This window comes from Cryptomeria japonica, chromosome 5 (assembly GCF_030272615.1).
Source record: "Cryptomeria japonica chromosome 5, Sugi_1.0, whole genome shotgun sequence".
Taxonomy (NCBI): Eukaryota; Viridiplantae; Streptophyta; class Pinopsida; order Cupressales; family Cupressaceae; genus Cryptomeria; species Cryptomeria japonica.
This window is the reverse complement of record NC_081409.1, coordinates 836304437-836328591: the sequence shown is the minus strand read 5'-3', so window position 1 is coordinate 836328591 and position 24155 is coordinate 836304437. Positions and strand designations below refer to the sequence as shown.

Below are 24155 nucleotides of genomic sequence, written 5' to 3'. Positions count from 1 at the left end.
AGATGCCGTTGCAACTTACTAAAAATGGTAAGTCCAGAAAAGTCTACAGATTCATTTGCATGTCACACCATTGCGAAGCTCTCTGAAAACCCAGAAAAATCCAGAGAAATGAGCTGTCCTCACCCCCACTTACTAAAAATAGTAAGTTTACTAAACTCCACTGCTTGCTATGCATGTGCCATCATTGCGAAGCTTTCTGAAAACCCAGGAGGAATCCATAATCAAAATTATAAAAATCCAACATGCAAGCCACCAAAAATGCTAAGATATCCCCTTAGAAGTAGGAAACCCTAATTTCTGCTTCCGACTAGCCTACTAGTCTTCGGAGTAGGCTAATGACCAACTGAACTGATACACAACCTTGTGAAAAACACGACCTTCAAAAAGCGTGCCCTAATACAAAATGAAACTCTTCGATTTTCCAAACAAGTACTCCCTATGGAAAGAGAAAACCCTCAAAAATTTCATTGAAAAACTCCAACAATTTTTTTCACAAAAATAATTGATTAAAAAATTTCTGGAAATAAATTCCAGGTAGGGGCTTATGAATTTTTATTAAAAAATTCGGTAAATCCTAAAAAAAGCCCATCGACCTGCTCTGATACCATGAAAATTAATTGAATGATTATATGTACGAATGTACAACGTATATATAGAGAATTACAAGACGGTGTTGTAAAATGAACAAACCATTAAACTGAAGCAAAAATGCTAAAAAGCTTAAAAAGCAAAATAACTAAAAAGCTAACTCTGTCTTCTAATTAAAGAAGCAGTAGTTAAACTAAAATAATTAAACAAACTAAAAGAACTAAATGACGAACTAAATGACCATTAATAGAACAACTAAAGGTAACTAACTAAAAAGAATTAATTATTCTAATAGAACCCATACTCAGATGTACTTGCTATGGGTGTGGGAGGCTTCAAGGAACTTTTTTTCATATAATGAAGTATTTTAAAAAAGAACAGTATAAAACCTTTATTTGCCATCCCCAGGCTAGTCGAGGGATGTTTCAAATGTCCCTGACTGTCTCAGGGAGAGTTACACATAAAAGTTTTTTTCATATGATGAATTATTCAAAAAGAAAATAGTACAAAACCTTTATTTTAATTTGCCATCCTTAGGAGAGTTAAGGGATGTTTCAAATGTCCCAGACTGATTCGGGGAGAGCTAAACATCTCATGGATGTTTTCATTTCAAAGAGGTCATTTTTGGGATGTCTTGGAGTTTTTTAAATTTTTTGTGGATGACCAGGTAAGATCTCTTGCCAGCCTGCTGTTTTTGAAATGCTGTGGGGGATGGGGATGATGTGTGGACATAGATGTTAACTTGAAATTATGGAGGTGAATCATGATAAATTATAACATAGTTTGATATGTTGTGGAAAAACCAGTTTCTATTAAATCTATTATCTGTTCGTCACATTGGAAGAGCTAGAATGGAAAAACTATTGAGGCTTATGTAATGCAATCAATAGCTTGATATTGAGCCCAAAATCAGCAAACCACTGGACCTGAATACGTACGTATGTACATACATACCGATCACAAAAATCATCCAACCACTGGATTTGAGTGTGGATGTATGCACTGCATACATACACACTGAACCCAATAAACAGCAAACCTCTGGACCTGAACTTGAACTGGCAACATAAGGTTTAGATTTTTCTGGTCTAAGATTGTGGTCTTTTAAGTAGTACCGAAAGTGGCTTTTTTGGATTTGTACCATATTCCCTATAATTGTGTCCATTAAATTGTTATAAAGTGAACATTTTTGCCTATAAATTAAGTATAATTAAATACTATTTTATGAATCTGTATTCGACATCTCAGTCCTGTCATATGGATATAACATGTCTTGTTATTTTTTAATGCTTATTTTCAGTCAAAAAACCAATTCAAACAATGTGGACGTTAGAACTTAGTTGAAACTAACAGTTTTGGATTATACCGTACCTTCAAATATTTTTTAATTGAATTTGTAATCATCATGTAGAAGAAGCACAATAGAATTTATGTGGAATACATTTAAAGGGATTTGATAGTGTCTTGTTGCTACTTTCCATCCTTTAGAAAGAAAGATTACTTAATTTGATATGGCTATAGAATTGATTGTTAATTGTTGCTTTGGCTTGTTCTTATAGGTTGTATATATCCTGGTGAGAATGTTGATATTTCATTCATCATTCACTTGGAAACATTGGATAGGCCTTGCTGTAACTTCTGCTGCCTATGCATTGCCATATCTTCAACTATCCAGTATGGCTCAGCCATCTTATGAAGAAAACGGTGATCTTTTGGATGGGGGATTTGACTTGAGCACTGGTGGAATTTGTGGGTATGCATCGATGGTCTCTTTAACCTTGTAGGGTTTTTGTTTAGGTTGTAATAAGTTATTTCAATATTTTATTTACTTTATAGTAAAAATATATTTTATTAAATTCTGTGTTAGAATCTAAAGTGGGCTGCCAATAAGAAGTGCACCACCCATGCTGACTCAGCACACATAACAAGAATAATCTATGTACGGAAATCATCAAATTTATTAAATTTTCTACATTTATCCGTCTTGGTTGAGAGGTGGGAAACAGGAGTGGAGCTGAAAATTTCAATTAATTTATATCTTCGTTGAATTCCACCGAGGAAAATTAGGAAAAAAGAGTAATTTTAAAATGACAAAAATCAGTGAAGCATGAACAGTTTTTAAAGAAGGGCAAATGTTATATACTTTTTATGATATATAACTAAATTATATCATTAAAAACGTTAAATGATAACCAAACTTAAAGGTCAGCTGCCTTCCAACAGGTAGCTGAGCAGTAAAGACAACTAGGATAATCTAGGTAGCCTAAAGGGGGATTCTACCTGTCCAGTCAATGTATCCATAATAATCAAAACAAAGATAAGTATAATTAAGAATATCAACAGTATCAACCTTCAAACTGCAATAAACTAACAAATAACTCCCTAGAGTATAATAATTGTCCAAATTATAACAATGATCATTGGAAACATACCTCCTCATGAGCAAAAAATTGTAATAAACTAACATCTCGGCAAATTCTATATCAAATGGTACAGGGATCGAACAGGGTTAAAGCTCCTCTTTTGATCCTGATCTTGATCACTGGCTTCGTACCAGCATCAAGTGCCTCATCGCAATCCTGATCCTCCATGAAGGAGTTGATGGTGAGGTAAAACCACAAATTCTATATGGTGTTTCATAGACGTAGGATTGCAGATGTAAATTGTAATGTCCCCCACTTTGAAATACAATTTAATGATAAATGATAATAATAAAATTAAAATTATAATATAAAAGAATATAATGAAATATAATTAAATACTAATTAAGTTAATGAATGGTCAAAGGCATGAAATGAAAAGTTGTGACTCCCTCATACATGAGATATAAAGGGAGAAGAGAACCTCATTTGAGGGGGATAATTTTTGGGAATCAGATGTGCAGATCTGATTTAAATAAGAAATGCAGATCTGATTTTGAAAGGTTGTGTCCCTTTCAAAAGGCAGAAGTAATGAAGAGTTGCACTGTTTCAAGGGTGCGTCTCTTGCCAAAGGCCATCCATAATGAAGAGGTGTGACCTCTCCCTCACATTGAGAGATATAAAGGGAAGGAATCAAAAACATCCAGTGACATGATCAGATCAGAACTGTTATTAAGTTACAAGCAAGAAATGGATCACTATCAAGGAAGGGAATTAACCGGTCAATTCTAGGCATGGATCATCTCACACATAACCCCTATCAAAGAAGACACTACAGATCACATGAAGAAGTAAAGAGTCTTCCACATAATCACTGTCAAGGAAGTAATATAGATCGCCCCCCAAACAAGAGATTATCCTCTACCTTATCGCTGTTCAAAAAGGAGAATTCCGATCTGCATTAGTTAAGTAACTAATAGCAAATTAAGTGAAGAACAATAAGATTGATCAAAGGATGATTAGTTAAGTCAATAATCTGGACGATAAACAAAAGGTCAAAACTGTTAGAAGTTTGATTAGTTTAAGTTGTTGAGAAGACATGACTGAGGAGATACAACCCCTCACATCATGACTACTGGAAGAGATATTAAAGGAGGATCATATTGTAGACAAGGAGCATGGGTATTTGTAATTTTAACTGATTCATAGCAGAGTACTGAGTCAGCCAAGTGAAGGTGGTGTATCCACCAGTTTGCAAGGCCATAGACGTATGTCAAAAAAATTTAACAAGCAGAAACAGCGTCAAGATTGCATGTTTACAAGGAGACATAACGGATAGAGTGATCAGGGATCAGAATCCCGGTTCAGAGACATTCAAATCACATAATATAAAGGAACCAACCAGACACAGCAATCTTATTATTAGAGGGTCAAAGGACATATTTTGTATCAATAATGTGAACATAGCAATCACAGATAATTCTGCATGCATCTATAATTATCAGACCTCTTATTTGATCTCATAACAGTTTTCTTTTGGAACATTATATTAGAATCTACATCAGATTTAAAAGGTTATATTATTGTCAAGAAGAACATCTAATATTCATTCAAGGTCTGCAAATTGAATCTTGTCTAGAGCCTTTATGCAATTTCAATCGAGTCCATAACCATCATGAGTATAATTATCTCATTAAATAGCAAAGTTAGTGAAAATCCCTAAAGGTGACATTACATAAATGTCAGAGATGCATCTGAAGAGCTCCTAACTGAGTTCGCAGCATCCTCTCTCAAATCAGTTTAGACCATCAACTTGTCTTTCCATGAGGAAATTCTGCAAGGAGACCTTCTCATTGCCAGCAGGCTTACTGGACGAATTCGCATGCATGGTACAATCATAGTTTCTGACATTTTGACAGCATTGGAAGTTCTGAATGTTAGAAGAATGGTAGAATACTCAAATGGGTATACATTGGAATGTGTGAGCTTATTTATAATTGAGCAGAGAAGTTATGCTGGTTGTAACTTTGGACTTGCATTGTATAAGTCACTTTGTTAGACATAAGATCCTTTTTTTTAACCTCATATTAAAAGATTATGTGTAATACTAGAGTTTCTCCAAGCTTCTTGGATGGTGTAATGTCCAGTTCTAAAATTTCCTTATTTTGCCCTGAATAACCTTAACTCACAATAATAATTGCATAGTTGATTATACATATTCAACCAATGTGTGTCGGGAGGGGAAGAGACCCTCCTGATGAATCCATGGCAAATAAATAAGGACGTGGCGGGATCCTCCTTGTAAGCTCGGGAGGGCATCAGAAAGATCGCTTTATTGGCTTTCAATTTGGGGGGGGGGGAGGTTATATTGCCTCATCATCACGAAGTGAAATGAGTGACAGTATGATCGGGTTTGGGTACGAGGCACCATGGAGCTAGTTCCCGCATATTTCCTTCATTTGGAGCCATAGAATAGTAGGGCGATTATATAATATGAATTTAAAGCTTATGGTGTATCTCTTAAAAATGTAAAATTTATCCTTGAGTCTTTGCTGTAATTCTTCTTTCAAATTTGCAGCGATCTCTCTTTGTATAAATGCATTCTTAATGTTCCTAAATTTCTGCCTAAGTTAAGGGTTTTTGTTCACTAACTTGACAAGAGAAATTAAGGGTTTTTGTCCTTCAATAATTTCTAATCTCGATGGGTTTTGTCCTCAGATTGTTGAATTTTTAGTTCATATTCCACAAGTAAAATAAATAATATGTCTTGATCAATTGATGTCCTTCCTCTAGATTTTTTTCCTTTATAGACCTTTCCTATTTAATTGACATGACTCTTCATTTCATGCCTTTTGACCCTTTCATTAACTTTTTTTCGTTAACTTAATTAATTTTTTGTTTTAAATATATTGGTTATTTCTCCTTGATCATTTCTTTTGGTGGTGATAGTTAAATTCTCTATTATGTTTTGTTGAGCAATTTGTCAGCGATTCCTTTCTGGGTGGGGGCATTACAGTCTGCCTTTCCCAAGATTGTTTTGACCCTATATGCTTTAGGTTAGTGCAAGAGTATCATCTGTTTCACATGGTATGCAAGGTATATCTTTAATATTTAGTATAAATGGCTGGAATAGATTAAGAGACGACTTATTCCCTTGGGCTTCCTGTTTTGCAGGTATTTACATGATGTGATCTACATTACAAGTTTTGTTCAATTGGGATCAATCATATCAGCTAAATTTTGGTATGCATATCTAGTGGTAAGTATCGACAGCCTTAAAAGTTGCATCATGTCATATTGTGCCACATGGTCTGTAAAATATTTTTTGTGAAGGATACATTATATAATAAACTGTTTGATGCCCTACTGTCTGAGTGACCATGAAGAACAGAAGGCCGATTAAAGCATTTCTGATTTATGAATAAAGTTTGATTTCTATAAGCTATTAAGTGTAATTGCTGACTTGCTATTACTTGTCAACAGTATCTGAATGTCTATCTAGTTTCCAAAACTTCTTTTAGTCTCCATTATTTCATTTCTTGTTTCTTGTAAAAACCTAAGCAGCCAGATCAAGGAATCCCTATATGGAGTTATAGGATTGCTGATTTGAAAATTAGACGATAAACAAACACATTATTGGATTAAAACCCAAAATATGCATAGAAATCAAATAATAAGTAATTCTTTCCTTAAAAAAGTGTATTGATATCTGGTATATTTGAATGAGAATTTTACAACTCATGAATGCACTTGTAATTTAGCTAATCAACCGTGGAATCATATAAACTTTTAACATAAGGTTAGTGCTGTTATGGTATCCATGTTACAGAAGAACCCAAACAAACAAAATAAGTATTTTTACTCGAATTTGTATGCTCATCCCATGTGGTTACTGTTGTCACAAAAGTTTGCACCCTTGCTGAGCTATCAACTCAGCAACCTCGTGAGACATGGAAACAACCCCGAAGTGTGGGACCTTTCGCAATGGGGTTGAATCTCCGGAGAAGGCTGACTTCCTTCTCAATCCAAGTGCAGGTTTTGAAGTAACTCAACACTCCAAATTCTACTTTGAAACCTATCCTAACAGCTTGCAGAAGAAAAGGGAAGAAGGAAATGCTAAAATGAAAGAAGGTGATACACCAAGATAAGAGCTGTTCCTCTCCCCACCCCGAGATGACACAAAGAATCAATTGAAATACCCTGGAGATGCACAAACTTCAGATGCATGAATGACCCTAAATGCATGTATGGAGTTTCGAATTTGTTGAATGTCAAAGGGGAGAAGGTTTTGACAAGTCAAACTCAGAAACAAGTTAACACAACATATACATGAGAGAAAGCCACAAAACATACACTTATCATGAAGGTAAGAAAACATACACAGAATAATTCGAAGAGAGGCAAGAATGATGATTTCAATTCATTCTCAGGCCAATGACCAAACTTATAGTTGTAGAAATGCAAGAAATATACAAGTCTTCAAGAGAAGTGAAAGAGCAAAGAATAGCTCAAGCCAGTAGGGAGAGAACCCTTTACAATGAGGATTAACAACCTATATATTGCAAACTGGTTGCAAAGGAGTGACCAAAGGTCAAAGAGAGGAAACCTTGACCCTGAAGTGCAAAGAGGAATGTCAGTCAGTGAATGCAGGTAGGTGCATAGACCTGACATGGTGTGTATGCAAACAACTTGGCCATACCTTGACAAGGCAATCCCAAGAAGAAAATTATTTCTAGAACGTGGATTGCTTGACATTCCAAAGTTAGAGCATGCAATCTTGACATGAAGGCCATCAAGTAAACCATAAATAAGCATGGCCTTGGACTCCTCTTGATGGCAATCCTGCGAAAAACATAAAATGCGCCCTTATAGCTCCATGAATGAAAGTAGACAAGTTGCAGGGTTTGGTGGAGCATTAAGAGCCTTGAGTGTTGATCATGTCATCGAGAAGTGTCACAAGTCAAAAGTCAGACATTAGGTCTTGCCACAAGGGGAGAGGAGTTAGGAACTTGGGGGTTTCGAGATACCGAGGTCTAGAAGGAAAAGGCTTGGAACCTGGGGGTTCGGGGATTCTGAGATCTAGAAGGAAAAGGCTTGGAACCTGGGGGTTCCGGGATTCTGGGGTCAAGAAGGAAAAGGCTTGGAACTTGGGGGTTCGGGATTCCAGGGTCAAGAAGGAAAAGGCTTGGAACTCGGGGGTTTTGAGATTCTGGGATCTTGAAGGAAAAGGCTTGGAACTTGCCTCCTAACATGACAACACTTAACATTTCACGACCATTGGCTTTGTCCTTGATCAACTGGGGTAGTGTTGGTCAATGGAACATATCTCTGATCGGTTCTCATTGATGGACCAAGGGTGTCATAAAATGACAACAGTTACTTTTACGTTTTGTAACAAATGTTGGTGGCTTACATTTGTTATAACTTACAAGAGAGAGATATGGCCAAATTTTAAGTAGGTGAGCTGAAAATACCTTTGGCTGTTGTTGCATGCTTTGTGGCTCTTAAGTGCTGCTGGTTCCTTGGAAGTTCCATGCCATTCTTGTTGGATTCAAAAGGAATCCATTTTCGATGGAATGGATTTATAATTTTATACGCTTCAAGCAAGTTCACACGTTGGACTTACAATTTCACACATTGTGCATTCAGGAATACTATTGCTCCACACAATAACACTAAGATGTCATGTTGGGGATTCAAACTTGGGTCTCCATACTGAGGTTAACCATTCGAGCACAACCTCTTTGGCATGATTTTTAAATTTTCGAAAGTTACAAATTACAAAGGAGCTAAAAATCTCAAGAAGTGACAAACGTTAGAATGATAGGAATGTAAATGCCAAATGAAGTGACAAACGTCTTTGGCATGATTTTTAAATTTTCGAAAGTTACAAATTATAAAGGAGCTAAAAATCACAAGTAGTGACAAACGTTAGAATGATAGAATGTAAATGCCAAAAGAAGTGACAAACGTCTGAGGATAGAATGTAAATGCCAAAAGAAGATACACCGTTTTGCCAAAAGAAGTGACAAACGTCTGAATGATAGAATGTAAATGCCAAAAGAAGATACACCGTTTTGGTTTTAGCAACAAGCTCAAAGAGGGGAATTCCTCAAAGATTGGAGTTACATCTTAGAAATTGCTTCTCATAATTGGATCTACTAGACTGAACTATACCCTCCAAAGCGAGCCCATCCAATCTTAATTGCACATCTTGCTCCACATCAACTCCTAGCTCAGCAAGCTCTATGTCCCACTGTGTTGATGGGATCCACTTGTACTTAAGTGTCTTACAATCAATGGGATTCAAGGAATTTTGTACAACATACATATCTTCCTCTCCTAGAAGTTTTTTACTCTTAAGAAAGTGAATAAACCCTGGTGTGGCTAACTTCTCTCAGTAGCAAAAGATGTTACATGTGAGATGAGGTGAATGGCAAATGTGCATAACAAATGTATAGGCCTATATGGTCATGTCTCATAACCAACTTACTTGTTTAGTGCCAAAAATGTGCTTGTCACTCTGTACTATTGATCCAGCTTGGACTATAGATTCCTTATCTTGTGGTCATCAAGGGGAATGATTTGCGAGGTCTCTTCAAGTTCCACTTTTAACTCAATGCACCTGCAGCCATGTTTAGGGAGGTTTTAGCATTTCCAATCTCTGCTGAATGATGGGCCGAATATACTTATGGTAGAACTATTGGGTGGGGTCTCTCATAAATAACACCCTTCTTTTGGCCAAGCATCCTATTGATGCACTCATAAATCTCCCCAAGGCTGTGACTTTTGGAGACCCTAGATCCATTGATGCTCAAACATATGATACAAAAGTTGGAATCTCACATGTGACCCGAAAACCTCATTGACTATAATCTCTTTCATCCCCTTCCCTTTTTTTGTCTTGGACAATCCAGACCTAGTCCGGTCCCTTTTCATTATCATAAGTTAATAAGTTTAAAACAAAGCATGAGGTAAATTGAGCTTCATTGGGTTTGAGGAATTCTTTTCTCGAGAAAGACTGAAACAATGCTAATGAGATGTCATGGTTGCAAATGCACATCTGCACCTCCCTTGCATCTAGCACAAACTTTTTGACCTACTCAATTTTCTCAATGTCCTTGAGTGCATTGAATTCAAGTCATGCACACAAGAAGGGGTCCAGTTGATGCGCCTCTAGGTGGATTGAGTTAGTATAATTGCTGCTCTACCCACATATGTTGCATTCAAGGACCAAACCCCTTAATTTTATCTTTTAGGATTAGGAAAGGAAAGGGTCTTTTATAGTCCACGATGCCAGCAATTTATATATGGGTCTATAGATGGGTTAGAGCAATATGGGACTACCTCGTACTCCTTGCGGGATGTACCTCATTGCACTACAAACGAGGCATATATACCTTACCCCCTTGTGGGATTTGAACGTGTAACCTCTCTTTCAAGAGCACAAGTTCTCCACCACTAGGCCAACTCAGAATTGAAATTGAAGCTCGACATACTTATGTTTTCTAGAACAGCCAGTCATCTTAAGGAAGATTGGTCTTCCTTATGTGTAACTATAATGTTGATGAGTAGGCAATGGCTAATGTTTGTCCATGTATTCATGATTACGCTACAGCCATGTGATATCCATGTGGCCTTTATCTCTTGCATCAATAGGTTAATTTTGGAGAAACTTTTTTCCAAGATTGTAGTCCTCAATTTGGACTCACTAGGAGGGAGATAAGTAACTCCAGCTTTGCGGCCTAGTGTCCTTATAATAAGGAGTTGAGCAACATGGAAAGGAATACCTTTGGAAATAATAAATTAGCCAGTTGCCTCATTTGCCTCATCTTTGGCTTGTGCATTGAACATATTTTTTAATCAGCTTTGTTGATGTTTACCTTGTGACCCTTCATTTCCTTTTGTTTCCATCCCACTCACCTCAAATGTTGGGACTACAGTTGGTCTAGCTTCTTGTGTAGAAATCCTAGAGGAAGTAGAACTATCCCTTTGGTATAATTTGATCAATTCAACCCTCTTCTTAAGTAAGAGCTTGCCATAATAGCCATTGCATTTGTCGGAGACATGTAAGAAGTGCATTAATCTTCGTAGTGCTCGCTTTCTATTTGTCTGAGATAATATTGCATTTAAAATGCATATTCTCATATGAATTAGTTGCCTTGTTAGTATCAAGAACATTCCAAATCGACACAGAGGCATTTTCTGGTTAAATGGGCCCCTAACATATGGTGCCGATATCTTGAAAGGACAATCAAATTGTAATGCACTCCTAATAAAACTTTTTTATAGGGTGCTTGGCTGGACTCACCTATTTCCCTTACATTTCTCCTAATTTTTCATCACCCAAACCGACGCCCTCATTGTCACTCATATAACTTTTTTTAACTAAAAAAAGAGACACAACAAAAAATGACAATATGAATTAAAAAACAAATGTTTTTATGCATTGCAGCATATTTCAAGTGCAAAAAAATACAGCCCATGTTTTTAGAACTGTTTAGGGTATTAGAAGTGCAAAAAAGCGAGAGGCTTTGTGTGCATTGAAGGTGAAGGTTGAATTGTACAAAAATAGGTCATTGAGGTGCTGTTGGGCCAACTTATTACACTTGTTTGTGTTAATGGCCTCAAACAAACTCTAGTTGTGCTTACATCTAGAAGTGCTACAAGATTGAGATAAAACTGAAAAGGCTAGCTGTAGAAGATTCTAGTATTTTCACCCCAACCTTGCAACCAAAAACTTTCAAAGAAGAGGTTCAAAAGTTTGTAAGCAAGCAATATTAATAGTTGTATTTGTAAGCTGTAAGATAAAGTAAAGACTAAAGACTCCAATTTTTGTTGCTTGGTGTTTTGGTGGATCTCCTTTGAATAGCTAGTGGTGAGGAAGAGCACATCCCCAGCTTGCTTGTAATGTTGCAACTTCGAAATAATAACATCTTTCACTTCAACCTTAGGTGTCATCCTTTCAATACATGTTCAGAGGTCCTTTATAACATCTCCATTAACATTTGTGAAGCTATCAACGACAAAAAAATTGGGGTTGAGGTAGTACCTTGTTGTATGAATGGTTTGGTGGAGTCAGTTATTCTACTTCCAATAAATAATCTTCTAAATGGGATGAAATCTATCTCTTTCTGCCTTGTAAACATTTTGGATGGCTTCTTTGGCCTTATCCATGGCATTATTAATGTATCCCATCTGCTTTAAAACCCTTATCAAAGGCTTTGACATCTACAAACAAATTAAAGTTACAAACTTACAATTGAAGTAAATACTTTTAAAAATTTAAAAATAAAGGATTCAATTTAAAATTTGAATTGAAGTTTGAAGTTACCTTGATAATTTCAGCTGTTCTCTTTGCAATGGCATCTTTAAAAACTATTTTGTTTGGTCCTCTCTCCATCACCTTTTTTAAAGTATGTTGAATCTAGTGATACTCGACTGACAAACATTTGCTGCAATAGTGTGAACAAATTACAAATGCTTTGCAATGTTAGGAAGTCAGCTGCAAACCTTGTGACACCCACTTGCACAAGCTTTTTCCCTCGATCAATTTTGCCTATGCCCTCCAAAAGAAGGTCAAAGCAATGGGCTGCATAAGGGGTCCAAAAAAGTGATGGATGTTGCCTCTGAAGCAATCTAGCTGCCACATATGTCGCTGCATTGCCAATGACATCTTGCATCAGACTGTCAATGCTTATTTTCAATACATGCTAGCATAAAACTCAAAGTTTTTGCATTCTTTGTTATAGTCACCAATGGACTCAAGCTCCCAAGAACATCTGCAAAACCAAAAGATGCCTTCCACAAAGAGCAGCAAGAGAAAAATGCTGCCTGATTGTGGGTACAATGGATTAGATCTATTGATCAAAGATACGATCAAGGATGGACTAAATATACATACAATGCCTTGTTATATAGCCAAGGTTGAGAGATAGGACTAACTAGGATTGAGGCAAGTGTCTTACTCCTATGCAATGAGACAACTATTGATAAGATAGGATAATGTCACATGACGACTCCTTAAGTATTGAAAGATTCCCAGCTCCTTAAGTAAACTTTATATGTGAACATCTGTGAAAAGGGCTTAACTGTGAACTAGTTAGACTGTTAGATAATGTGCCTTGTTCACACTACAAAAGGGGAAACTAGATAGGAAACACCCCAATTTACACCAACATTCTTTACTTTGCCAGAGGCATCACTTGACTTAAAGAAAATGATCTTACCATTTGATGTTGCTAAAAATTGATGAGGGTGTGGCTTCTTCCTTTTCTCTCCAAGTTGATAGAATGGTGCATCCAAAATTTTGTTATTGCTTTTTTCGTTTTTCTAGAATTGATTTATGTACAATAATGCTTTGGAGTAACCATCCATTTAAGTCTTTTGGAGAGGGCATCTTGTACCCCTTCCTAACAATTTTTAATGCAGTGACCAAATAATTTCAAGGTGGGCTCTTTGGAACATTGAAGGGAAGGTTGTAATTTAAAAAATTTACATGTTTTATTTGCTTTCTGGTGTAGCTCTTTGTTTCACTTTGTACCTTGCAGTGAAGGTTGCGATGTAGGTGTGTTTATAGATACAAAAAACCCTATGGGTTTTGCTGGAGTTAGAGGAGGTGGATGTGTTTTGTATGTGTGGATCACAACTAGAACCCAACATTTTTGTCATATCTACCTTTGTTTTGTTGTCAGCTTGCGTAAGTTCTCAATGCTCACTTCCAAAACAACCTCTTCTAGCATTAGGCTCATTTTTTTTGCATTCTTTGTTAGAGCTTTGCTAGAGGCATAAATTGATTCCAAGAAAATTCATCTCATCATTTGAAGGTACTATAAAGTTGATGAGGGTGTTGTTCCTTCCGTTCGTCCTCCCATCTAAAAGAATGGTGCATCCAAAACTTTTCCATCGCTTCTTTTATTCCAATATTAACTCGTTTGTGATAATGCTTTAGAACGATGTAGTCAGTTACAATGTCTATTATTAGGTTTCGATAATATTGGTTATCCAACTATGTATTAATTGTTTGTATTAAGTGTTTGTTGGTAGTTCTAGCGTTGGTTGGTTGATGGTTGTGTTCGTCTTGGAAACCATTAGGTCCTTTAAATAGATTATGTATCGTCAAGACAAGTAGGATAATCTAGTCGGATAAACTCTGATCCCTAGCTGAATATCTCTGGTTTTCTTTTGTAATAATTTCATGTGTGAATAAAGATATATTTTACTCTTGTATATGGTATGCATTGTCATCTCTATTATTAATTCATGTACTTACTTTATTAGATAGTTTAGTAAACATTTGATGCCATTACCTTAAAATAAATTGGGTCAGATTTGAGTGATTCATGCCCTTAGATCCTAATAAGGGTGAGAAGAGACCACAAGGTGGTCAAGACCACGAGATCAGGTGATCTTTAAGGATAATTGAGGCAAAGGGATCAAAGGAGAAGATTACGAGAAACACTCAAGGAAAATACAACTAGATGATTCCCAAGTCAAAGCCTTTTTCGAGAACATAGTCAAGTTGAAAAGTCAAGACAACCTTTTCTAAATGAGAGAAGTTGGGAGAAGAAGTCACATTCCTTCACAAAGTTGTATGAGAGTAGCCTGTAGCCCTTGGGGCATTGAAAGGTTGTCAATTGAAGGAGAAGTCGAGCCAAGGGTGTATAAAAGAAAATTTGAAGGCAAAACAAGTGTGTAGGAGGCTGAAGTTAAGGGAAGAGTTGAGGATTGCTATGTGACTAAGAGTGCAAGAGAAGCACCAAATCATTTGAATCAAAGCTCTCGAGAAAGCAAATTGTAGGCACTAGGTTTGCATTAGAATAAAACCATGGCAAGTCCTAGTGGAGAAAAGAAAAAATTTACCAAGCTTATAGGTAATGGACTGGGGGATCTCGTTAGGCACTGTAGGACATGTGAAACAATCTGGACAACAAATGGGCAAGATGATAAAGCAATTTGGCTACGATCTTTTCCAGCCATCTTAGGAGAGATTAAAGAAGGCCTTTGAAGAAGAGTTTAAACTGCTTTGTGATGATTATGAAATAGTAGCAGAAATTTACAATACAAAAGGAGAACGAAAACATAGGAGCATATAATCGTAGACGTAAAGAATTCTTGGTAAAATTGGAAATAGAAATGGCTGATGGTCTAAAAAATTAGCACATTGAAGGTCTACATCCATCATTAAGAAAAGTGATGAAGGTAGTACTGCCCTTATCCTTTTGTAAATGCCCTAAAATCACAAATTCCTTTCAAATAAGAGATGTCAGATGGTTAGAGGTGTAACTTTACCAATTAGATCCTGATTGAGACCCTTCAATCGTGTTTGATATAAGATCAATCTTTCCTACTAGGGTTAGGAACATTATCTTAATCATCATTGTAGTTTACATAATGTGTATCTGGGTTCCCTTAAGGCTTATTTCAACATTCCATCCACGCTATGAAGTCTATGGGAGATCATAGAAGTCTACCTGATTCTATCTGTCAAGTTCAAGGGCACAGAATTACATCCGTCATTTGACGTTCCAACTTAACTCGATGGACCATCAGGCTACTTACTTTCCTTATATGCCCACATCTCCCCTCCATAGCAGAATGGCAGAGTGGATGAAGCTTTAAAGGAATCATTATGAATTATGCATACATTCCTATTTTATTATTAATCATACAATAGAAGCAATAGAATACCTGCATACATTCCTACTTCCTATCAAATGATAGTTCAATAACAAATCAGCCAATTCATATTGCTAATTCTACTTCATACCACAGTATTTGATAAATATGTAACTGCTGTTCAATATATATATGTATCGTCTGAATCTGCAATGTTTATTAGATCCAATGCTTATCTTGTCTTCAATGATGATCACTTCTTGGATGTCCATTTCAATTGAATCCTTCACCTCTTTATATTTCCCAATATGATGGAGAAGTCATGCCTCTTCATTATTCACAACTCTTGACCCTTAATTAAAATTTAATTATCTTTTATTTTAGGAAATTGTTGTATTAGAGTATTTTCTTTATTTATTTTAATAATCATTATTTCCCTTAAATTAATATCAAATGACTCTTAATTAAACTACTGTTATCTTTAAGCCAGCTGTCTGGAATATAGTTTAAAGGCTGCAATTTGATTAAATCAGTAAGGCTGCGATCATGGTTTTATAAATGCTATGATCTGGTACATTCCTTGATGGGGGGATGACACATTTCGAAGGGACATGCTCCAAATGATGAAAATATTGAAGGTGGAGAAAGAAGCCAACAAAAAAACTAATGAACTGTGGTGTATAGAGTGCAAAATTGAGTGGCACACAGAAGGTAATTGTCCTAGGAAGATGTTTTGTGAGATTTGCCAGGTTATGGTTCATTCAATAATGGAGTGCCCATACAATTTGAAGAGTAGGCGCACACAAGTACTCTTTACACAAGGAGAGAAGTCCACTCCATCAAAGCTGCATAATGTATCTCCAAGTGGTTATTGAAATCAATGAGTGAAATCAAATACAGTATGACCCCAAAGGATGTTCAATCATACAATGTTGGCAATGTGGTGAATGGGGAGACTTTGCGAGAGATTGCTAGAAAAAGTAGGACAAAGTGCAATTACTATGCAAATGGTGTGGACTTGGAGACCATGAAGACACTGGATGTCCAAAATAAAAGGCTAGCATTAACCTAAGTGATTTTTATAGGCAAAATGAAGTACCAGCCATTACTCGTGCCCAAGTAAAGAAGGCTATGTACTCAGACCCATGTATAGAATAAGAAAGGCTCCATGAAGCAAGGGCAAAAGTGGAGAATCCTATGGATAAGGAACATTGTCACTCAAATGCAAATGCAAGTATGGTAACAAGTCAATTGCAATCCAACAAAAATAAAATAAGGCGAAAACTATCGTATGAGTCAAAGTAATGGATTTATGACAAAGTATTCTTGAACTTCGAAATGCTATTGTATTGAAGGAGAATAAGATGGTGCTTGCTATGACCCAATTGGAATATGGTGAGAATGAAGATCCAATAAATGAACATCCACTATCAAGCGACTAAGTGATTGATCCAATGTTACTGATTGTCAACATGACAAAGAAGCCAACGGTGGTGAATATGGAGATCCTTGGAAGGAATTTTACCATTACAATTGTTGATGGCGGGTTGGGTGTGAATGTGCTTCCAGAAGACACTTGGAGAAGTCTTCGCAAGCCAGCCATTTGACCACTTACTTTTCAATTTGTGGGTGCAGATCAACAAGGTATCAAGGTACTTGGAGTTTTAATGGACATAAGTTAATTATTGGAACCCAATCATTTTTTTTTGAATTTTGCGGTCCTTTCATTGAGGAAGAAAGTGTACGATGCATTGTTGAGTAGGGGTTAGCTATTAGCAGCCAAAGCCAATCACAATTGGAAAAAAGAATACAATCTCCATCGAGCACAAGGGTTAGAAATATCTAATCGATTTGAAAAACCAAGCAATCAATGAGGAAGCAGGTTCATTGGATCATCAAATTTGGACTCTGGTGAAGAATGGATAGAGGATCAGGGTCTGATGGAACCAAACAACAAAGGACTTTTGGAGTTACATTCATGTTCGAAGGATGAAACAAATTCTCTTTGTGGCCTCTTTTATTGGCAATTGGAGGATTATGATGTATTTCCATCAACTTGTAAAGAGCAACTGATGAAAGAATGCAAAATTATGGATGGTACATCTCCAAGTACTAAGAGCAAATTTTTTTAATTTGTGGTGTTCAAATATTGGTCAAATCAAATCATCTTCTCATAAAATTTAGAGAGAATGTACAACCTTGCCATCTATACATTTTCTTCATTGTATGGTGTCATCTGAATTACATTGTATGACATTTACACCATTAATGAAGGAAAGCATAAAATGCCATTGTAGGACAACATTATCCCTCTTCCACATTGTGCAAGAAGGTTTTCATTACATCATATAGATTGGGCTAATTCACCACATGCAGCGACAAATGTAAGGCATTTCCTAGCCTACAAAGGCACTTTGGCTACATCATATGGCTGGCTCCCTATAACATACGGTGGCTTCTCTACATTGGTTGGCAACAACAAAAATGACATCTTTATCTTCCTTACACTTTTGCACATTATGTGATAGATTGTCTTCCTTCAACGACGACTTTATTTTCACAGCATTAGGTGTGGTTTTGGCAAGTCACTTGAATGTCACACATTATATGACCCCTTCGACTCATCACACAATGGCCCTCTCCTCTCATCATTTGACGACTCCCTATTGCAACATATGGTTGTTAATTGTTCTCCCCATACAGCATACGATGATGATTACCTGCTCCAAAAGTACATTATTATTCCACCTTCTATACCATATGGCGGTGTCCCTACTTCAATCTTCATTCTATGACAACTTTCATTTCAGCACCATATGTTGTACTTCCTTCAGCAGACTATACAATGCCAATCCCTTTAGAGAATGTCTCTTCATCATACAACCCTCCTGTAGAGATTTCACTTGCATTGTACAATGGGCAAAGATCATCATCATTGTCGAACATCACAGTATATGGTGGGTGCACTTCCAGATTGTACATCATTAGACAACACTCACACATGATGTGACAATGTTCATAGGAGGTCGATCACATCATATGTCATCTTGGGGAGAGTGTATGACCAGCAATTCAATTCCTGGTTGACATCATATGTTGGCGAAACACTCCAAAATCTCTACTATTTGGCTTTGTTAGCATTGCTTCTTGCCCCTTAAAAAACATGAAAATGATGTGTGCCATGAAAATTTGTGTGGTTTTGAAGGTCTTAATTTGTGCTGCCCCTAGAACCCTGCAAGGGGCATTGCCCCAAACCCCATTGGGGGCATTGCTTCTAGACCTCCACTGCAATCATTTGATTTTTAAGTTCGTGTACGAGTCTTCGTCTACACTATCGTTGTTAGTCTTCCCTAATATTACTTGATGTTTACTTGTCGTTTGGAAGTTGACTCTTTCTTTCTTTTTTTTGGTTGGGCGGGGGGGGGGCGGGCAGGGAGGGGGGGATGATGTAGTTAGCGTACAATGTCTATTGTAATGTTTTGATAATATCAGTTATTCAACTGTGTATTAATTGTTTGTATTAGTGTTTGAGTAGTTATAAGTGTCAGTTGGTTGACGGTTATGTTTCTCTCAGTATTCGTTAGGTCCTTTAAATACATTGTATTGTCAAGAAAAGTAGGATGATCTAGTCGGACTCTGATCCTTGCTTGATCATCTCTGGTCTTCTTCTGTAATAATATTGTGTGAACAAAGATATATTTTATTCCTGTATTTTGTATGCATTGTCATCTCTATTATTAGTTCATGTACTTATTTTATCAGATAGAGCTGTAACCAAACCATTCACTTGTGTCTTTTGGATAGGGTACCTTCTACCCTTTTCTTGCAATTGTCAATGTAGTGATCAAATGCTCCCAATATGGGCTCTTCATCATGTTGAAGGGAAGGTTGTGGTAATATTGGAAATTCACATGGATTATTTGTTTCCTTCTGTAGCCTTGTTTCTCCCTATGCTATGCAATGAAGGTTGTTCTCTAGGTGTGTTTATAAGTATAAAAAAGCCCTATGATTGGGCTTTGCTCAAGCTGGATGAGGTAGTTGTGCTGCATATTATGTGCAGACCACTACTATAGTTCACAATCTTTGCCATATCTACCCCAAATTTTGCCGTCAAGTATGGATTATTGTTGTTTCTATGGGTGCTCGTGTCCTTGCCTTTTTAATTTCTTTTGATCCAACAATGTAGGTGTTGGTTGCATCTGTTGTTTTGCCTCGTCTATGTTATTGGGATGCAGCTTGACATCATAGAAAATAATGCATGCAATAGGGTAATCAAGGCAGTTCGTGCATCTATGAACATCCATACCACAGAAGTAGCAAATAACACTTACTTGGGTTTGTCCAATTGCTCCATATTTTCGAGTGGTGTCTGTAGGACGACTTTCTATTTTCTAACATTGAGCTTGATGTAGATGGCAATGTATGCTAATTTTAATTTGCATGTTTAAATATTAAAAAAACATTTAAACTTAAAAGCAACAATTTTAATACTATTTTAAAAAAAATATAAAATGCATCTCAAAAGTAATTGAACAACAATAACATAAAAAAAATTAACCAAAACAATATTTAATCCCCCTAAATCGAAAACCCTATGTAGAATCTTAAAAAACAGCAATTTCATTCAAAAAAACCAAATTCGGAATTAGAGTTTATGAAATTGAGTTCAATGATGGATATCATTTTTTAAAAACGTAATTTTGATAGTTTGGAAGGAATTAACATGCTTGTAATGCTTCAGAAAAAAAAGAATAAAAGAAAAATCTTCTGACATGGAAATCTGAATTTCCATAATTTGTCGCACAAATCTACTCTAAGCATTCTCAAATTCTTTCAAGTAATACTCCAAATGCTGCATGAGGAATTGCTAGGGGTGTGGGTTTAAATAGAAGAAAAACAGTATTTTTTCACTGTCTAAACTGCCTACATGTGTCCAGCCTGCATCCTGATGAGTCCGACTGATGGATTTGCCATGCAATAATTTGAGAGTTTGGCAGACTCGCCTGGACATGTCCTTGCTGAGAGGCAAGTTCCCACGTGAGTAACCCAGCTGATCAAATTTCCAGGAAGTTCCTGCTCAATTGATGTGGCTGATCAAATATCAGAAAGCTCTTGCTTAACTTGCTGATCAAATTTCTTGCAAGTAACTTGGTGATCAAATTTCTTGCAAGTAACTCAGTGATCAAATTTCAGAAACATGAAAGAGGTCGAAAACAGATTGGAATCAGGCAATGTGAATGAAAGTGTTTTGTTCTTGCTGTTTGACATGGCACTTGACACAATATTAATAATGCTGGTTGGCACAATTGTGAGGCATGGCTTTCTTTTTTTGATACAGAGGAATTGATACTAGCCAGAACCCCATTTATGAGGTCCTAATTATTTAGCCCCTATAACCTCTGGCCACATGAGCTTCCCTTAACATCATGCAGTGGTTGAAGCAGGGGATTTGATCCTGCAAGCACTATCAGTATCTTTCAACAGCTTAACTGTGCAATCTACGTTCCATGGGAAGGCATGGCTTGTTTTTCAATGTCAATATACTTGGCTATTTTTAAAAATATGCAATAAGTTAATATATAAAGAACTGTTATTAATGGTTTTTGTTTTGTTTTATATTTTTATTCTTCTTCTTTTTGGCATACTTGGGTTGAGTTTGGTAATTAGGATGTGTCAGCAGACTCGTGAGTCTTGGCTCTCAAATTCATTGAGGGTACAGATACACAGCCTGTGCCTTGGACTTGGATTCACATGTTGTTGTGGAGACTCTTCGAGTCTCAACACACTGGTCCAATTTACCCCAGCTTCACAGCTAGCTTGTTATGAAATATTGTTCAAAGTTTATCTTATCTTCTATCTTCATTTGCTTGATTTTGCAATACACTTCCTGTAAGCCTATGGTGACTGTTCCACTGGATTTTCAATAGCTTCACCATTTCATATCGTCCTTATAAACTATTAGGCACAATTTCACACGTCTTGATCTTGGCAAGTAATGGCAAGCTATTTTCAGTTTTAGACTTGGCATCAGTGAAAAATCTCGTCCAAAACTTGGTAAAAGCTTTATAATAACTCAATAACTTTTCAAATAGTAGTAAAATGATTTTTTAGATGTAAAATAAAAAAAAGATTCATTGCTTTTGTATTCTTTTTTTTTTGAGGGTTTTGGCAGGCTTGGGTAGACATAGGTAAAATTTGCTGAGAGAGCCTTGTGTTGTGACTATGTGAGTACTTGCCGAGTCTTGTTCCTCTGAAATTTTAATTCAGGTCAATTATCCAAACCCAACCATGTCTTGGAGGATGACTTAGTTTTAATTATTAGAACCTTTTCATGTAATTATCATATATAAATGCTACTCCTTATTTGTAAAAGAATGCCTTAAGGAAAATATGACAGAACACAACTCGTGACTTCAACAACTTATATTTCTCTAACACCAAATGATATTAGCACCTATGGACAACATATCATCCTATGATATTCACTAGGTTCAAATTGAATGAAGAAAAAATAGAAACGATCATGGAAAACGGAATTAAACACCTTAAAAGTTTAAAAGATGGCATGTGAAAAGGCTGTGACATGCCTCATTGTCCATGTCCCAATTCGTCCCCAGTGCTTTGGGTGTTACTGATCAGATCTACCTTGATTTTTGCAACACAATTCCTACAGTTTTCTTGGGATCTCTTATGTACTATCTACGGGATTCTCCCAACATGAATCTGCTTTGTTTCATACTGCCACTAAAAAGCTTCACAAAGTTTGAAAAACTGTTTCTTTCCTGTTTATAGGTTTTCTGCTTTATGCATCTGTATGGCAAGAATGCTTAAAAATTATGGTATTTTATCATTTTTTATCTTTCTGTTATTGCTCATTGTTAAGAGTTCTTGAAGCAATTTCACATCATCTTGTTCTACATTCATTCCACCACCTACAATTGCATATCCTCCTCTCTGCTGATTACCATTTCTCCATTATTTTCCATCCACTGCAGCACCTATTCTATTTCCAATAATTCGTGCTTGGATTTAGTTCTATCTTGACATGGCTGGTACATTATGAAAAAAAAGCTAAGGTTCATTGTAATGATTAATTCCTTACTTTTGCTGTCATTCAAAAAATTCCATATCATTAGATGTTGTCAAGTGCCATTAATCTGTTGTCTTTGCCTTTGTTGTCATAACAAATAGATAATGCACGACAAGTACAATACATTATGTTGATGGATTTTGCTTCTCCATTAAATAATGACGTTTATACATTTAATAAATGGCATTTGACCCTTCAATTCCTTTGTACAACTCTTGACCTTTTTTTATGCGATGGACTACTTTCTCAATTTTATGGTATACATTTACAAATCTATTGTCTGATTCTGTACATAAATTTTCACCTATAGTTTTTAAAATTTTGAAAAGATGAAAATTGTGAATGACAGAGTTACATTAACAATTTCTGAAACATATTTCTGGTTAGATCTATATGCAGTTCTGTTGGTCTAAATATCATGTAATTAATGTGTTATCCAGATTCCTGCTTTTGCTGCTTACAAGCTTTATGATATTTCCAAGGGATGGTTCCAGAGTTCGGCGGTGAGTTGAGATTCATTTAGTGCCAAATGTATATGAAAGAAGATATACTGAGAAAATAATCTAATTTCCTCTGATTTTGTTATAGGAGGAACCAGAGGATGAAAAGTCACGGAGGAAAAGGGAGAAAATGGAACGAAAGGCTTCAAGGCCTAAATTTGTTCGTGGGAAAAACAGATGAATTGAACTGTGGAATAGATACCTAGAGAAGGGTGTTTTTGAGCATTTGTAGCAAATGAAGCATCACATGAAGCTGAGTTTGATTAAGAGGAAATTTCTCTAAATAGAAATGATCCGTTACATCACCTTTGTTGATGATGGAATGACATTATAAGCAGTTAATCATAAATAATTTTGATATTGCTATCAGGTTTCAAGTCAAACTCACTGATCCATAATTGATGAATCTTGATAGAAATATCATAATTTGACACACTGCAGAAAATACCTCCTGCTTATCACAAATAATCTATTCAATCATTGAGATACCAATCATAAATTTCAGGGTGCTTCTAGTTTTATCTTGCCGCTGGTTTAGTTGTGGGGCCAATTTCATTTTATATCTCTGGCTGCTTTGCATGCTGGTACATGCCTAGTATGCTCGCCTATGTGTTTTTTAATGGTCATCTTGTGTTTTTCACAGCTGATTCTATTTTCATGCTTGGCATTATTTTTTCCCTTGGATTCAAGAACTCTGATATACACTCAGCTTCTTCTGAAACTTTATAGAAGAGTCTTTCATATGAAGCTCTTGAAGGCATTCTCAAGAACAGGTCATCCAATCTGCCTTCTATGCACGTCAATTGTTTCATTTGAAAGATGCATTTAATTTTGTCAACTTTTTGTTGTGGAATTTGTTTTTAAATCAAATACATGGTGACACATGGAAAGGATATTTACACTACACTATTTGAGTTCTGCGAAGAATTTTGTAAAAAATTGTTATTGTTTCCTAAGACCATAGGTTCCTGCACTCTATCCAACAAAACGCTCTTCCTG

General features: G+C 36.2%; 1 protein-coding gene across 1 annotated transcript in view; it reads left to right on the top strand.

Annotated features, from left to right (window-relative positions):
* LOC131052710 (uncharacterized) overlaps positions 1–23681 on the top strand; it is a 43238-nt gene extending 19557 nt beyond the window's left edge. The window contains exons 2-5 of the mRNA XM_057987296.2: positions 2148–2341; positions 6123–6207; positions 23097–23159; positions 23245–23681. Of these exons, the coding sequence (XP_057843279.1) occupies positions 2148–2341; positions 6123–6207; positions 23097–23159; positions 23245–23337 (435 nt within the window). The 3' untranslated portion in view covers positions 23338–23681. The remainder of the gene's footprint in view (positions 1–2147; positions 2342–6122; positions 6208–23096; positions 23160–23244) is intronic.
* The last annotated feature ends 474 nt before the right edge of the window (positions 23682–24155 follow it).